General features: G+C 37.1%; 1 protein-coding gene across 1 annotated transcript in view; it reads right to left on the minus strand.

Moving 5' to 3' along the window:
- LOC149808315 (fibrocystin-L-like) overlaps nt 1–19,459 on the minus strand; it is a 185,574-nt gene that overhangs the window by 129,827 nt on the left and 36,288 nt on the right. Inside the window, exons 17-22 of the mRNA XM_089966980.1 lie at nt 16,359–16,508; nt 12,903–13,063; nt 9,797–10,027; nt 8,460–8,590; nt 1,030–1,190; nt 746–903 (exon numbers count right to left, since the gene is read on the minus strand). Of these exons, the coding sequence (XP_089823106.1) occupies nt 746–903; nt 1,030–1,190; nt 8,460–8,590; nt 9,797–10,027; nt 12,903–13,063; nt 16,359–16,508 (992 nt within the window). The remainder of the gene's footprint in view (nt 1–745; nt 904–1,029; nt 1,191–8,459; nt 8,591–9,796; nt 10,028–12,902; nt 13,064–16,358; nt 16,509–19,459) is intronic.

Here is a 19,459-nt window from a genome sequence, read left to right on the forward strand (position 1 = left end):
ATGTCACCATAACCTATGACAAGCAGCAACCTCCAAGATAAATAAACCCATCAAATCCCATTACTGTATATGCAACAGTGTCAGAGAAAATGAGTTCAATACAAGAACTTAACAGTGATGCTTACACCGACAATTAAGGTAATGCTGCTTGAAAAGTGATATCAATGTCTCAAGCATGCTTTGCATTGAAAAGTGATATCAATGTCTCAAGCATGCTTTGCATTGAAAAGTGATATCAATGTTTCAAGCATGCTTTGCATTGAAAAGTGATATCAATGCCTCAAGCATGCTTTGAATTGAAAAGTGATATCAATGTCTCAAGCATGCTTTGCATTGAAAAGTGATATCAGTGTTTCAAGCATGCTTTGCACTGATAAGTGACATCAATGTCTCAAGCATGCTTTGTATTGAAAAGTGATATCAATGTTTCAAGCATGCTCTGCATTGAAAAGTGATATCAATGTGTCAAGCATGCTTTGTAGGCAAGATAATAAACCAAAATATAAAGAATATGCCTGACTATTCAAATCAATTAATTTGAAATGGCATCTGCTCTGAACTGAACCCATGATCCTCAGCTTTATCACATCGCAATTGGTATTATTGATATATACAAAAATCTGCACATTCAAACTAAACAGATGTCCTTCTAACAGTTCAGATAAATGGATTTTTACTATACTCCTTTTTTAACATTTGTAGTGATTCAGGGGATAAGAATACATTATCAAGTACTTTAACATACCTGACTGTTGGTGAGCGTGAAGAGTTCAAAACCATTGCCACAGTCAAAGGGTTTCAGATAAATGGAATAAACCCCAACTGTGGTACTTGTCACTGTTACTGTATCAATAATGGCCCCATTTGGTTTAGCAGCCTCAAGCCTCTGAAGGTTGATTTCAGCTTGAAAAGATCACAAATTTTTTATTTTATATATCATCAGTACTGAAATGTTGGCGAAAAGGCACACAATCTAAATCATAAATTCAAAACAATGACTCTTTACTGATCTTCAAGTAGTAAACCTACCATAGTCTGTAGTGGTTTCCTGAAGGCTGATGGCCAACATGTCAATGAAAATGTCCATTTTATCTGAGTCTCTTTCCAGCGACACTGTTTTTAGAACAAAAGTGAAGTCTCCATGTTTGTTCTTCAGCCAGGTATACATGTTGAAACACTCATAATGCCAGCTGTACAAGAATGAAAAGAAAATAACTACCAATTATATCTAATTCTTTTATTCTCTGAGTATCTTGAGATGATGATTATACTAGGTTAATATCTACATAGAAGCAATGTTGACAAAGAATTGTTACTGCTTCAAAGTAATTGAGCTCAAATGTTGCCAACTGAGTAGAATAATAAATCGATATAGATCAAGAAATAGATATGGACCATGAAACTGACAATTTTACCAGTGAAAAGAAGAACTCCAAATGATATGCTGAATGAATGCAGATGAAATGAAGAAATGGACAAAAATGAAATGCATATTGAATGCAAATGAAATGAAGAAATGGACACAAATAAATGCATATTGAATGCAAATGAAATGAAGAAATGGACACAGATGGAATGCATATTGAATGCAGATGAAATGAAGAAATGGACACAAATGAAATGCATATTGAATGCAAATGAAATGAAGAAATGGACACAAATAAATGCATATTAAATGCAGATGAAATGAAGACAAATGAAATGCATATTGAATGCAGATGAAATGAAGAAATGGACACAAATGAAAAGCATACTGAATGCAAATGAAATGAAGAAATAGACACATGAAATGCATATTGAATGCAGATGAAATGAAGAAATGGACAAACATGGAATGCATATTGAATGCAAATGAAATGAAGAAATGGACACAAATGAAATGCATATTGAATGCAGATGAAATGAAGTCAAATGAAATGCATATTGAATGCAGATGAAATGAAAAAATGGACACAAATAAAATGCATATTGAATGCAAAAGAAATGACAAATACAATAGAACATACATAAAAAACAAATGCATTTCATGAATCCTTTTGAAGATCTATTTACCTGTGTTTTAGCTGACACTAAATATGCAAGGTTGAAAGCCCTTCTGCACGATAACCCAGGATCTGATTCTTTACACTGACAATTGTTCACTACTTATAAGTTATGATATTGGTTTAATGATGCCAGTGATATTTTGACATTACCACCAGCAGCTGTGTCTGTACAATTTTTATCTGAATGAAATTAAATAGAAATAAAATTTGCTGATAATTATTTTACAACTATATTTTTTACATTTATTGCAAATGTGGTTATCAGGAGTGTAAAAAAAAATTGGGGGAAAAAGGACTTGCTTGGACCAATCTTTTAAACTTGCATTTTTTTAGTTCATAATTTTAAGAGAATAGGTAAAAGGAGGATAAAATGCATCCAACCTCTACCAATGTCATGCTCAAGATAATACTCAGTGTCATATTCTACCAATGTCATGCTCAAGATAATACTCAGTGTCATACTCTACCAATGTCATGCTCAGGATTAAGGCTGTGCTTGCATGAATCAGGCATGGTAATTGCCTAGGCAGCTATCAATGATCCATTGAGATTCAGTTCTCTCCTTCACACATACATGTCATACAAATAGAAGCTGGAGAAAGTAGACTGGACATGCCATGCTCAAGACTGAGGTTGTGTTTGCATGAATTAGACAAAGTAACTGTTAAAGCAGTTACCAGTGATCAACTGAAATTCAGCTCTCTCCTTCACACAGACATGTCACATAAATAGAAGCTTCAAAATGTAGACTGGACGTGACAACCAAGTGACTCCACTCTGACTTGAAGTGAGACCTTACATTCGTAAGTCAGGCTCCTGGAAATCACTCATATTTCATCAGCTGAGATCTTGAGTCATACCTTATCTGACAGGAGTTCTGAGTTTGCTGATTTATTGACCCATTTTAGCCATGAGGCTAGTCATTCTGTCTTGCTATGCTTTCTTAATCGGTAGGAAGATCATCTGATGGACACCAATGACATTCTACATGCACCTTAGATGGCATCTGAGAATGCCACCTGGGTCCAGCACCTCGATTCTCAACAGATCACACTATTCTTTGAGACAAAGTCAGGTTACATACTAGTATAACTAAGCTGCTGGAATGAAACTGCATGTAGCTCAGATACAGTACATGCAGCTCACTCCCACTGTACAAAGAAGCTAGTGCTATCAGGAAGCAAATTTGTATGATAACTACCAAAAGGGAGAACAGAGAGGGACTCAAATGTGGGTGAGTTAAGACATGTCAAGACCCAAAAAGTTCTATTTAGGGAACAAGGGGATTTGCAGGTCATGGATACTGGTCAACATTTTGCAAAGATCCTTATTGCTGCCAATATCATCCATTCTATTATGTTTTTCATTCTTTTAACGTAGTTTTAACAATTTTTCAGTCATATTGCCATGATGTCTGCATTGTGGCAGTTTATAGTGATGCCTATCACTGGGGCATGATGTGACAGACATGTAGCATTATGTCCCACCCAGTCACCATATGCTGACACCAGGCTGACCAGTCCTAACACTAACGTCTTAATGCTGAGCACCAAGTGAGGCAGCTGTTAGTACCATTTTTGTAAGTCTTTAGTATGACTTGGCCAGGGATCGAACCCACAACCTCCCACATCCGAGGCAGATGCTTTAACCATTAGGACACCGAAGCGGTCGTTTTATTATGTCTAAACAGGTCTGAAATCATGGAATGATATCGACTGACTGTGATATGGGCTAACTTTCTGTCCTCAAACATAGAATGAAAGAAGTTACCCAAAGGGTGGGTGGAGACTAAGAGTGGTGACATGTCATTAATGCAACAACAGTCTGTGAAAAACACACTTCCCATTATATGCCTTCTGAGAGGAGGGTCTTCACACATTGAGCAATTCTCCATGCTTGCAGCACAGAACTCCTTTTCATGCAAGGCATCCCTGCCAAAATTCAGGCATGAAGAACAAGTGACCCTGGACATGAATGGAATACCAACAACCTCAGGAGCTTGAGCAGCATGGGGAATGCTATGATTTTCTAGGATACATCTGCTGGAAGATCATGCAGATCCCCGACCCTGGACCAATACTTTGTGTGCAAATGTGCTGAAATTTACCAAGGACTGCACAGTTACATTTTGGCATGCCATATTGTCACATACCAATTGCAGGCTCTCCACTAATAATAACATATTTAACACAGAAAAAAGCAAATTTTTATTAAATTATGTTTCTCCGAGAATACTTACCCGATCACATTAACGTTAGGGATATAAGCCTGCTACCTCTCGAATCCAGCCCTACTAAAAGACGAAAATTCGTCTTTTCTGTCTATCTCATATAGACCAAAGGGCAATAACTCTTGCCCCTTACCTCCCCTTGCCACCGTCAGGTGTCACTAGTTTTTTAAGCTGAGCGATATATATTATACGAGGATGCTCGCATAGCGGGGTGGTTGGGAGGGATTTTAAGTAATGTGATCGTGTAAGTATTCTCGGAGAAACATAATTTACTAAAAATTACTAAAAAAGCCCCTCCGAAATGACCTGGATCGTTCCGAGGAAAAAAGGTGGTCCAGTGGTCCTGAAATTGCAGGAGGCGGCCGCCCACAGGTAGGCTGTCCGCGGGTGGTGGGGAGGGTATGTCAACTTTTAGAGTTAGGAGGCTTTGAAGATGAAGAAACTTTGTTTCTTACTGCCTCTGTATGGTTGCCTCCTAGTTTGATAAGACTGTTGTCTCCTGGCACTGGGTTGGGATCTATAATGCACATTTGATTGTAAGGATCCCTTGTCCCTGGTCTGCCAATCATCCCTCCACTGTGGCAGGGGATTTTTTCCAAACACCTGCGAGAGTTGGAGGGGCAGTTCCTGATCCGCCTGCTTCCGAACTTCTTCAATTTTTCCTCCAAAGAGTAAAGGCAACCCAAACGGAGTCTTCCGTAAAGCCAGAGTATGATGGGGCTTGAGCGACGTGGACCGCAGACATGCGTCATGTCGTATCAGGTCTAAGTTGGCAGAAGCAGTCAATGCATTAGCCATGGAATGGTGAGCTGCCCTGTTAATAACTCTAGCAATCCGGGCTGTCGCTTCCCAAGCATGGTCATTGTCGGATTTTTCTGCGAGTCGGAAAATGGCTAATGAAGCCAAGTCTAACATTGAAGATGTAGCAACTATGTTTTGGACTAGCTTTGACGTGGCATGGAACACATTTTTAGTCCACTTTGTAAAACAGTGAAGCGGACATGTGAACTGCTGCCATATTTTTGTCCAGGGCTGGAAGATCCGTACTGAAGGCGTCTGAATGAGTTTTGTACCAGCGACACGAGAACGTCGCTGATACTTGGCTTTCTGAAAAGAACGCCTTAGCATTCCCCGGATCACCTATTCGTCCTGATAGACGATCATTGATCTCCTTAATTTTTGCCGACTGGGGAAGGAGCTGGAAGGATGGTGTCTCTTCCTTCCCGTCAAGATCTACAGATGCCTTAACTTTGTAGTCTTGAGTGGCGGTAGGAGGTGAAGGGCATTCTGAAGTTGCCAACACCCTATAAATTTCCTCCACTGCCGCCTTTAAGCCAAACTCAGTCCGTTCCATGGTTGGATCTGTGTACGGCTGATTTGCAGGAGTTTCGTCACCATCACTGTGTGCCGATTCGTGTTCTGGAATAGCTTGCATTTCTAGATAGAGCATACCAGGTTGCATAGATGACGCGATTCCGTCATCCTTGACACTGTCTCTAACTCTCCCTTGTGGATAAGCCGTGAACATATGGACAGCCGGCCCTGCCAGCTGGTTTGTCTGGCTTGTGGTCAGCCTGAATGTTGGCGACGGTCCTGCTATCACCGGTACCGGCTGCTCCAATGGCCTGGCTGGACAGACAGATTTCTCATTAAAATCTCCGCCATAGTATTGGTATTTTGCCAGCGGTACAGCTTGACAGACGGATTTATCACTAAGATCCCTGCAAATCATATTTGGTCGGACCGTTTTAGCAATAGGGTCCCCGTGCTGGGACAGCTGGACGGCCGGTGACAAAGGTTGTACAATGAAATGGATCCAACGGATCCGGTAAAAACCCCATGCGTCCTGACTTACAGGCCCGAAGGCCATGCTCGGATATGCGGGGGGACTTACGCCCACTGGGCAGCCTAAAATTGGGGAAACATTCCCCCAAAGAGTCAGAAAAAGCTGTGAAAGCGAGCGAGGAAAATAAGGGTAATATCTGGCCTGATGTCAATAGCTGCATCGTCGTTTCCTGGACCAAATGACGCATCTGTTCAAAGGTGGACTGTTGTACCCTGTCAACATTATTTTCCTCCATTGCCACTGATGTTACTGTGGCTGACGGTTGCAAACGACGAACTTTAGGTGGAGGGGGGACCCCAACATCCCCCACAAGACTCGCAATGGAGGCTGTCTTCAGATGTATACTGAGGACATCAATACTATCTTTCTTCGACTTATTCCATCTATCCCTCCCTTTTGCTGCCTTCTGGACTACATCAGCCCACATTTGCTCTGTCCAAGTATTACACACGCTGCATGGCACAGATGATGTACACTTGGTACATACAATACAAGAGTCATGGTTGTCTTCTTTTGTCTTCTTTTGCTTTGAACTTTTTGCATTTCATGCATTTGGTTGACATTTCTACTGAAACGACATAAGAAAAGAAAACAAAGCACAAATTAGCAATTCAGCTTGTTATTAATTTGCTAATACCACAACCATTACTAACGGAGTAAGCGAAATTAGTCAGTGTCGCGTTAACTCTTAACTGACAACACGAGTTCAGCGACAGCGTGTGTAACATGGTCTTCAGTAGACGAAATCCGTAGGGTGACAAAGTCACTCAATTTTGAAAAAATTGTTAAAATAATGTATACAACCTGTAGAAGAATGATTGTCCGACACAATAAATCCAAATTTAACTTCGGATGGTCCAATTTAACGCTAAGATGGCTTGGATTGTTTGGAGGTATAATGTACGCGTTATCAGTACAAGCGAAGCTTATAAACTAGTGACACCTGACGGTGGCAAGGGGAGGTAAGGGGCAAGAGTTATTGCCCTTTGGTCTATATGAGATAGACAGAAAAGACGAATTTTCGTCTTTTAGTAGGGCTGGATTCAAGAGGTAGCAGGCTTATATCCCTAACGTTAATGTGATCGGGGAACGTATCTGAAGGAGAAATTACCTGGAAGAGGGAAATAGTGACAAAAATGTGAAAATCTTACTGCTGAAAAATTGCACTTGCCAAGGGAATGTCTGGCACATGACCAACAAAAAACTTGTTGGGTGGGGCCCCAAGTGGCAGAGTGGTCTAAAGTGCTTTCCGTTACGGATCGCTGCCATCTCACCTCTGTCTGCGCCGGTTCGAGTCTCAGATTCAGCCAATGTGGGTATGTGAGAAAGCTTGCCAGTAGCTTCTCGTGGGTTGGTGGTTCTTTCCGGGGTTTTCCCAGGTTCTTCCTCCACCATTGATACTGGCCGCCATGTATAGCCTATCCTGTGTTGAAAAAGGGCATTGAGCCCCATAACAACAACAACAACTTGTTGGGTTATCAATTGAAGAGCCTTAGTATTATTTATTTATTGTAAGTAAAAATGCTGTTTGAATTTTAGATATTTTCTGTTTCTCTAAATAATACTTTTAATTCAACAAGATATGAAAGCAATAGTTCCCTCCATTAATACTATCACAGATGGGAAATACCATCTTTGGTAAATGCACTACAAATAATAATGTACAATCAGAATGCATCTCTGAGGCTGAAAAGCAAAAAGAAATCATAGCTGAAATGCAAAATAGAAAGCAATTAAAATGCAGAATTAATGCAAAAGACATGTAAATGAAGCACAAATGAAATGCTAAATTTGGTAAAAATATCCATTTTGGAATCAGTAAATAAAGAGATCAAAAGATAAACATACAGACAGATAGAACAAATAAAAGACATACAGACCAATAGAGATACAAATTGTGTAAACCAATGCATCAAAGATTTGTGCAATGTAAAATTTTTGGAAACAAATTAATGTGGCATCCTTCCAAGTGAACTGAATCCAAGTAGAAAATGTCAAAAGCTGAAAAAATCCTAAAAGAGATACTTGCTTTGTCTGAAAGTAAGTCAAGCAAGTAGCAACTCCATGCAGAAGCGGTCTTCACCTACTGTAGCAATGTACTGGCTAGTTTAGTAATTGTGTAAACTCTTTATTTGAATCCATTTAATATGGCAAATAAAAAGTGTATCACAACGTTTAATATTAAAGTAACAATTAAATAAATCAATGATAATTCTTAAATGAAAAAAATTTAATACAAGGTGTCTTAAAGAATTGAATATTTGAATTGTAGCTTAACAATTTGCTGTAAATAATTTGGAGACAAAGTGATGTTGTCCTTTGAATATACTCTACCCACCTTGTGAACTCTTGAGAAAACTGGTGGTCAAATGATTTAGTAATGGGGCCCACTGTATCTCCAGATGCAATAGTATAAGTGTAGGTCAGCTTCACCCAGTTCTTTAGGAGGCCTTTGTAGGCAAAACACAGCTGGAATGAAATGGACAAAATTGTGAATTGCGATAATGTCTTAAGTATGTGATATGAATTACTTCACGGTGAACACCCTAGTCTTCACAATTCCTGCATGGTGAACACCCTAGTCTTCACAATTACTGCACAGTGAACACCCTAGTCTTCACAATTACTGCACGGTGAACACCCTAGTCTTCACAATGTATGTTGTAACTGCAACAATTTCATAACAGAAAATCATTGCTTAAATTTACTTTCATGCAGAAAGAGCAACAAAGAAATGGTCCTAGTTTCAGTGCACATTTAAAATTCTACCTCAAATTAAGGCTTCTAATCTTTCTCATTGCTTGGTTTAAAAAAATGAATTTATCATGAAATATTCAGCAGGCATCAAAGATTTGAAAAGTCATAATATCTTAAATTTCCTGGATAAGTCTTGCTTTAACTCAAACATAAACTGGAGGATTTCCACAGTTTTGAGCATATATTCAACCCTTGTGTCAAGAATAAAATGTTTCCACATGTTCGGCTTGAAAACTAAAAGATAGTTTTGAGATATTTTCCAATATCTCTAAATCTGAATTTAAGGAGAAATTGTGAGAGAAATTTAGTGAAACTAGGCCAGGACTGTAAGATTACAATTTCAGAAAAATCAATGTTATATTTGATAGCTCTATGTTGGTGAAGAATTTAGCAGTACTGAAAAACATCACAAAAGGATTAAGAGACAAAAAGGGTTTCACTGATTTAAAGTCTGCATGATTTTTAAGGTATGTTGAGTAGGCAAATTTTAGAAGCAGTTGGAAGAGGTGGAAATAGGTGAATAGAGGGCTTATGAAGTCTACAAGGAGGGAAAAGAACCTTGAAGAGAAACAGGAATGGATGGAATGACAAAACAGTTCATGGGACAGATAACAACCATGATCCTAGCATGAATAACTACATTTTCAAAAACAATTTTTGTTACTGACAAGTTGGGTATTCAGCAGCTGCAGTTTGTTCCATGAAATAAACAATTTGATTACTATGGAACACACTTTGCTGTGCCAAGCAATAATTACTGGGGTATCTTAAATATTTCTAAAATGCAGCAGGTCTTATGAAGTCAGGGGGACTTTGTTGAAAGAGAGGCCACCACTGATATGTAAATTCATACTTTATGACAATTTGGCATTGACTATAGCTGTGCAATCTTGCCAGCATTTTATAAAGATAGCATACCCATTGATATTTAGTCTGTGTGATGTATGTCAAACCCTGATTATCGTTCTTCTGAATGATCACAGTAGGGTTCTTGATAGAATAATGCCCACAGAAAGCTTCAACTTTCACCCACTCTCCATTTGATGACCCAGTGCCAGACTCAAAATTTTCAGCCAACTTTGCATTGGCTGGCGCAGTCAATGCTGTGGGACATCGAGCACCAAACACTAGCTCCAGAGCTGCCTTAACCTGGGAAAGGATAAATTAATTAATGATGATGTTATCTGCCATCTGAATATGTCTACAATTTATTAAGTGTTTCATGAATGCATTCTAATTATCACTGATAAACAGGATATCTACAAGTTTTTAATAGAGATATGGACATATTTATTAGTGAAGTGAAAAAATCGCACTGACACCAATGGAAAAGCACAACGTGAGAAATACAAAATGTTTCCACTTCCTGCATGAAATATGTTTCTATATCTTCTCAATAAAAGTAGACTGTCTTTGAATTAAATATATTTTAAAGGAAAAGCTGTCAATTTGGGTGGACTTTTTTTCCCATTTTGTGCAAATGCAATAAATGCAATGCTGTGAACAAGGTATCAAGAAAAACAGAGGAAAAAAATGTAAATTAATATATAAAGTTAACAGTTTTCTTTCTTTGTTAACTGCTCCAGTGGCCTAGTGGTTTGAGTGTCTGCCTCGGATGTGGGCGTTCATGGGTTGAACCCCAACCGAGTCATACCAAAGACTTATAAAAATGGTACTAACAGCTGCCTCGCAAGCTGCTCAGCATTAAGAGGTTAGTGTTAGGACTGGTCAGCCTTGTGTCAGGATAATGTGACTGTTTTGAACATCATGCTACATGTCTGCAGCATGATGCCACATTGATAGACATCACTATAAACTGCCACAATGCAGACATCATAATGATATGACTGAAAAATTGCTAAAAGCTATGTTAAAAATCAAAATCACATACACACATTCTTTCTTTGTCAGAATACATGTTAGCTGTGACATTGCTTCAGGTTCATCACTGAAATGTTTTAACAGTTTGTCAGTGCCGTAGTTGGTACATGTCAGCTTCAAAATTGTCACATGATTGTAGTGTAAACCTTAATCTAAGTAGCTTTGAAATATCACTTGACAGAAAAAGTAATCAGACATTCCACACTGGATTAGAACTTATACAGTCAAATAGATGGTTTATGTTATACATTCACTAGGGTTTATGTTCCATGGAAAACATACTCTCAGGGTAGTCTTTACTTCCCTTCCTAGCTGTATTGATGTCTTGTATTTAATAAATAGTGTAGAACGCCTTCGGCAGTTATTCTTCAATAACAAATAACATTACAATGATTAGACATGATCTTCAAGCAATACCGAACCAAGTCTGCCATAATAGATCTGCACACCTAAATTACACATTTCCTAAAACACATTTCACAAAAGTGTTGCAGAATTTAACTGTCACAGATTCATTTTCACCAATCTCCAACTCAAAGAAACACTCTAGGCATCTGCACAAGATTTTTCGACGTGTTTTTCAGTATCCTCTATTCTTATTTCCTGTGGGTTTTTCTTTTTTTAAAACAAAATACCTACTTTCCTCTTATGATTTTGCTTTAAATATGTTTTGGACAACTTTTTTTTCTCAAACAGAGCAATCAATTGAAAAACTTGATTGACTCACACTTTGGTTTCACATATGTTGACTGGTTAATTATACAATGAGGATATTTCAGTCTTTTTCAGCAAGGAAAAGTTCACAGAACATGGTTAATTCATTGACAAACGTTATCTCTCTGGATGAATAACAGTAGTTCCAAATGTGATATTGCCACTATGGCATTAAAAATGGTAAAACCACTGTTGCAATGTCAATTTTCTCCCACTGATATATTTGAATTATCTCATTCCAAAATGTATAATAAAAACTACGACCTATCTTGCAAGAAAAACCCCTTCTGCCAACCAAAATTGGTCTATCAAGACAGGTGGTCTCCCATAACAGGTTTGTGCAAGATTACCATTATTCAAAATGCAATAGGTTTCAAATGGGATAATATTCGTAATTGTTGTGCATGCATATATATATATCATAAAACAATTAGCAATTCTATTTTAAGATCAAGTTTACATGTAGACTAGCATATGAATTGCAAAATTAACTAAGGTAATATTTATTTATCCTGTCTAAAAGTTAACTTGACATGTCCATAATTTCAGGCTTACTTCAAATGTAGCACAGTTAGCTTTGATAAGGCTTAATCATCCTGTGTATCAATAAGCTGCTTTGATCAGGCTTTTGGGGAAAATATGGAATATATACATACCAATAAATTAAATCAACAGACAGTTTTAACCCATTCAGAAACAAAATAAAGTATTTAAAGACAAAACCAAAATGTTTAATTCACTGATGACATAAAGAGATTAACTTGTTAACAAAGGGTGTAACAGGCTGCACCCAAGTGAACAGAAAATGGCTTGATGTGTCTCGGAAGCAGGAGGTCATGGGTTCAAAACCCAGTCGAGTCATACCAAAGACTTACAAAAATGGTATTAACAGCTGCCTTGCTTGCTGCTCAACATTAAGAGGTTAGTGTTAGGACTGGTTGGCCTGGTGTCAGGATAATGTGACTGGGTGGGACACATGCTACATGTTAATTGTTAAAGCTATGTTAAAAATTCTAATCACACACACACATACCCAATATCTTTTGTAAAACAAAACAGAAACTGTGTAATAATCAAAACTCCTCAAATACAAACATAGCATTAATTCAGAATGATAACCCTGATGATGACAACAATGCAAGCTGAGGCAGCTCAACTGGCACTGCAGACTTGTAATCCAATGATCATGAGTTCAACACCCACTCAGGCCAGCCTGGGTTGGCTGCCTAATTGTGTCCTTGTAAAAGGCACTTAGATCCCATACCCTTTTCAGTATATTGTCAATATTGTGTTGAATGTCCTGTTAAAACCATAACCATTACCAACAACAACAAGTTAAAAAAAAACAACCAAGGGAATTTTTTTATCTATGTCTCACCATCTGCAATATTCTGGCTCCTAATAACGGAGTTAAATGAAGTCACATTACCTGATCAGTGGTTGCATTGCTGGTGAAGATGCCAGATGGAATGCCCTCCATTGAAAGAGATAAGGTGAACATATCTGAGACTCCATTTGTTACTACAGTAACTTGGGCTGTAACATTAGGGGTCCCTGCCACAGTCCTGACTTCTATTTTATCAAAGTCTCCTGAAACAAATTATTAAAATAACGAATATACGATGTCACTAAGGTAAGGTCATAAAGAGAGGACCATGTACCCAATGTCTCGACATCCAAAAGAGTAGACTTTAATGAAAACCTAACTACACAGTATTATCATTCATATTTGACAATGTTTTAACTGTTCAATCACATACACAAACGTTACATAGAAAGATAACCTGAAGCTTTCATTCTCACACTAAGAACTTCATCAGCAGACTGATTTTTCAATCTCAACTGACTGTTAACAGAACTTTTGGTAAGCAATGACAACAGATTGTTCCAGATATGGGACAGGTTCTAACAGTCACCTCCCTCCCTATTCAGCATCGTTCAGTGTAACCACCCTTCAAACTAGGCATCTGACAGTACCCTTACACAAAGGATACCACTGTCATCACAACAAGTAACAAGACTGTTAGAGATGTGCTTGAAGTGCACATACTTTGTATGATGGAACTTTCTACCTTCAAATACATGGAGCTACTAAAAGGTCACCAGTGTGAATTTATACAATGGAACACTTTGAGTTGTTAGCACTCACCACAGTTCCCCATCCCCCATGTTAGTGGTACAAATATGTTGATGACACACACACTAAGCAGAAGTTATAATATGTAACAGATCACATTAAAAGCACTGATCCAGATATTAAATTCACCAATGAAAAGGAAAAAATGGCAGATTACCTTGATTTTGAATCACACCATCCATTAGATCAGAAACTTGGGGTGGCCAGAACATTATATCATAGAACCAAAGTTGTTACATCTGACCCCCAAGATTTTAAACTAGAACTAGATCATGTCAATGCTGCCTTCAAGAGGTGTCATTATCCAGAATAGGTGATAAAGGTTTCCAACAGGCTAAATGCTAGTCTTAATGACAATACCAGGAAGATTAGCCCAACTGATTAAAAAGGTAATATCATCCTACCATATGGAAAAGGGACTTCCAAATGCCTGAAATGCAACAACACAAAATTAATGTGTTTTAAACTGTACCAGACCCTAAGACATATGTTAGTTCACCCAAAGGATAAGTCTGATAAGAAAGACATTTGTGAACCTTTCTATTACATTAAGTGTGATGGACAGGGTGAAAGTCAGTGCCATTACAACTATATTGGGGAAATGGAAAGCACACTGAAAGTGAGATTTAGTGAACACAGATGATCAAGTTCATTCTCATTTGAAGTATCATGGCACATCCACAATGTTTGCCTTGAACATATTGTAACTTGGAATTCAGTAAAATTTTTAGATCAAGTAAGAGCCTGGTTTGAGCAAGGGTTAAAGAATTGATCTACATCTATGCACACAAACTGCCACTGAACAGGAACAGGGACCATTACAACCTGCTTCAAATCTGGGAACTGTTAACATTGCTCACCATTTCATCGATGATTTTCAGAGTCAGTAGAGGTTTAAGCTAAACCCAAAGCTGCTTGAAAACTGACCCGAGATGTGTACGTAATCTCTGTCATTATCATCTAATGTTTCTTACATGCTTTATTATGAAAAACAAAAAGAAAAAAGTCAAATAAGTGTTTGTCAAGTTAAAACTCTATTGTCTTAAATGAAGTAACAGAAAGAAGCAAAACCAACAAGTTATGTAAAATTCAACAAACAATTTCCCTAGAGTACAAACTGAAAATTTAAAATGAACTTGCAGTATTGTGACTTAAATCTTCAAATAATCCTAATTGTTCTAACACAAGTCCAAAAGTATAGAATGTTCTTAATGAATTACAAGACTCTTGAATGTGCTGATGTACTAACAGTATTGAGGTATCACAAAGATCATAATCCAGAATGTCTTTGAATGAGTCCTCAATAATCCCAAAGCAGTGTTTTAGTTTAAAAGTTAATGAGTACTTTGCAATTCCAATGCAATTCCAATGATTTAAATAAATAATTCCTCTCAAAAAATAACTGAATGCAACAAATGTGATGCCATGGACATGTTAATACAGGAATAAATAGTTGTCCACCCAGTCCTTTATATACAGACTGTCACCTGATTTATTACAAAACAAAATGCTTGTAATGTGGGTCACTTTCTTATCAAACTTTTAAACAAGTTTGTTTCCAGAAAATACCAAACTGGTAAACACAGCCAGGCTTTGAACTTTAATTAAAACAAACATCATGACAAAAATCAGGCATAAAATATAATTTCCCAGGTAAAAACCCAGGTCCTGAGCTCAAATCCAAGTAAACATCTTTAACAAAACGATAAAAGTCAGGTTGACTGAAAGTCAACCATCAGTCATGGACAAAGGTCAAGCACACAATTCAAAATCAAATATACCCAACAATGACCTTCATCATAAATTATTTTCATCATCATATAACTCATTCAGTGTTAAATATTTCTACTAAGATGCTGGAAAACTATGACTTTCTTTGCAGTATAAATGTCCAGCATGATTATGGCATGACACAATATTATATTTTAAAAAATGTCTGGCAATATAAATGTCAAAATTGAGTAGTTTTTTGTCAGCCTAAAAAACTAATGTATAAACAAAGCAGCAATGAATTAAATAAATTTAAATTTAAACATGAGAATCATGCAGCTTCTGTTTTCATATTAATTCACATAATAAACTGCATTCTAAGTGGATAATATTGCCAGAATGTTTACCACTATCTGACTAATCAATAAACAAAAAGGTGGGCATAATTTCTGGTAAACTTTCTGGTTAATCAATAACAGAAACTTTGTCATAATAATTTCTGATAAACCTTTTCACTTTATATATCAGTTGCCATAAAGGTTGCCACAAACCTTGTCACACAATCTGGCAATGTTCACCAGAACTATCACTTGCATACAAAAGTGACTTAACCATAAAAACAGGGGCCACAAGTGGCTAAGTGGTCTAAAGCGCTCACTGTTCTGGATCACTGCCATTACACCTCTGTCTGTGTGGGGGTAAGTCTCAGCCTTGGCTAATGTGGGTACATGAAAAAGTTTGCCAGTAGCTTCTCATGGGTCAGTGGTTCTTCCCAGAGTTTTCCCAGTTTCTTCCTCCACAAGTTATACTGGCTACTGTATACAACTTATCTTGCACTGAAAAATGTTGTTAAACCCCACAACAACAACAGCATTAACATAACCACAAAAAAGCTGCAAACTTGTAGCTCATAAACTAGAAGAGTTAATCCAAATGCCCACATTTTCAAAATGACCTGTTTTGTGTGAAAATATTCATCTTAAGTACTATCTTCTTGCATAAATCAAGAACTAAAAAGGACCGCACATAGGAACTTACCTCTTTTGGAATTGATGGTGATCCTGTATTTGACTCCATTAGTAATAGGGGTAGATACAACTGTAAAAGATTCTGTGCTATCCAGCCAGGGGAGACTATTCAGGGCTGCCATTACATCCTCATCATTTGTGGAACCAAGAGCAATTGGGTCTACATTGTAAAAGAGAAACATTGTAGATTTACTTTTATTTACTAGGTGCACACTTTCATGGATTATTTGGTTACAACAAATAAAGAATTTAAAGACACCAAATAAATGACTCACCTGTGAAGAAAACAGGACCACTCTCTTGTAGCTTGAATCCACCTACAAACAACATAGACCCTATTCTGTCAATGCATAATGAGATAGCAGATCAGTGTCTATGTTGTTTATTCCACTGATTACACCTGACTAACTGCACAGACTCAGGTCTGCCCACACATTATGCTATGGCAGATCTGGGTCTGTGCAGTTGCATTTGGATCCCACTTATATGTGAATATATCCAGTATACTTTACCTGTCACAAATGGTAAAGTGAATTTTGCCATCATTAAATATGGTGGATGAAAGAAACATCCAAATTGCTACATTGTAAAATAGATCTTTTAAACTTGAATCTCACCACTCACTTTATAATCAATATGATTTAGGTTTCACTTCTAATTGAAACTTTACTGAGAGTTACAATTATTATCCCATGCTTTCTTGTTAAAAGATAATGTCACCACACCTGCATTTTCAGGTGAATTATGACACTGTTGAAGGTTTCTGATGATTACTAAAGTATTATATTAAATTTTATTTTGATTTACAATGTGACTAAAAGATAAATTCTTTATTTTTACGTGAATTATGACACTGTTGAAGGTTTCTGATGATTACTAAAGTATTATATTAAATTTATTTTGATTTACAATGTGACTAAAAGATAAATTCTTTATTTTTGACAACCATGGTCCATATATATATACACACACACACAAACAAAATATATATATATATATATATATATATAATAATGAGGACTTTGTATAGCGCCTAATCTTTAGAAGCTCTAAGCGCTTTACAACATTAGACAACACCTATAAGATAAAATACATATATAATGATATGATTACATAAACAAACACCATGAAATTAGAAAAAATAAAAAAAAACATGCTGAGAATATTTAAGGTAGGAAACACTATTAGGTCTTTAAGTTTGTTCTTGCAGTCGAAATAAGTGAGTTTTGAGAGTACTCTTGAATTGGATCACTGTGTCTTTGTGTCTAAGTTCAGTGGGCAATTCATTCCACGTTGCTGGGCCCTGGTATGCAAAAGAATGCTGTCCATATGACTTTGTTTTCATAGTGGGAATAATGAGTATATGATTGTCAGAAGAGGAGCGTAGGTATCTTGCTGGTGTGCACACATGGGTGACGTCGGGTAGGTATGTTGGACTAGAGTCCGACAGTGAAACGTAGCACAGAGAACAAATGTTGTGTTTGATTCTGGATCGAATGTTTAGCCAGTGTAGGGTACAGAGCATATATACACATACAATATCATACACTCAAATCTGTCAATAGCAGCCACCCATGGAAAAAGACCAAACTAGTGGTGACTTCTAAATGCAGATTCACCTTTCTTAAGCATAGACAAAATTACCATTATCAACTGCTATTTTTATTATTATTCTTTTAATATTATTATTATTATCATTATTATTATTTCAGGCAAAATATATTCACTATACATATTTATAAAAAATATATTCTGGTAGAAAAGGGTTTCATTCATAGATTTTTCAGGAGGCCACGAGTAGTCAAGCGGTCTAAAGCGCTCACCATTACGGATCACTGCCATCACACCTCTGTGTGTGGGTTCAAGTCGCAGGTTCGGCCAATGTGGGTAGGTGAGAAAGCTTTCCAGTAGCTTCTCATGGGTCAGTGGTTCTTGCCACCATGCATAGAGTATCTTATGCTGAAAAATGGCATTAAACCCAACAACAACAACAACATAGAATTTTCAAGCTTTCCCTCTGTTCTTCATGTTATATATTTTTGTTTACTGAGACAGTAAAGAGGTAGCTAGCTCCCTCTATATTAATGCCCAAGATGGTTGTCTTGTAAGTTCTGTAACAGACTTAGGCCAAAAGTATAAGTATCTACTGAATGATTGACAGGTCACCTTTGTTCATAGACTTGTGAGTTGAACCACTGCTCCCATTATGTATTTACTATCAAATGCACACAAGGTTTTGTTCTAAGCTTTGTGTTCTTGCCAGATTTGGCATACATTCCTTGAAAATTTGAAACAACATAACACTTGATATGAAATAGTGAGATTGATGTTGGTCCCACTGCTATTCTTAGACTTAAAGGAGTAACCTAATTATTAAATGCCTCTTAATATTTTCATCTCAAACATGGATTATTTTGAATGAAGATTTGGTATGTACATTGTGACTATCTGTTCACTTTTCTCTGACTGCTAAGTCATTTTGTTGTTGTTGTTGTTGTTGTTGTAGGATTTAACACCATTTTTCAGCACACAATAGGCTAAACATGGCGGCCAATATTAATGGTGGAGGAAGAACCTGGGAAATCCCCGGAAAGAACCACCGACCCTCGAGAAGCTCCTGGCAAGCTTTCTCATATACCCATACTGGCCGAATCTGAGACTCAAACTCACGCAGACAGAGGTGAGATGGCAGTGATCCATAACGGAGAGCGCTTTAGACCACTCAGCCACTCGGGACCCCAAGTCATTTTGCACATATGAATTTATGCAGACTTTTCCATAGTAATTTTTTTGCAGATATGCTTTCTACTTACAATAATTTTGCAATCCACTTATCTTACAACATTAATCAATACTTCAGACCGAAATTGAATTTTTCATTTTGTAAGGAATACATATAATGATCTGAATCCCAAACTATTATTATACAGTAAACAATGCAGGAAATTTTCATTTAGGTCAAATCTGAGCAAATAAAGCAATCCTTTGAGGTCAAAATTAAGTTCCCATCTAATATTTCATACTGAATATATTTAGTAGTCATCTGTGTATCCCCCACCCATCCTGAAAAAATGATTGAGAGGGTGCTATAAGAATGATGATTTACCTTAT

The sequence above is a fragment of the Sinohyriopsis cumingii genome, chromosome 1, assembly GCF_028554795.1.
Source record: "Sinohyriopsis cumingii isolate HCF-2022 chromosome 1, ASM2855479v2, whole genome shotgun sequence".
NCBI classification, from domain to species: Eukaryota; Metazoa; Mollusca; class Bivalvia; order Unionida; family Unionidae; genus Sinohyriopsis; species Sinohyriopsis cumingii.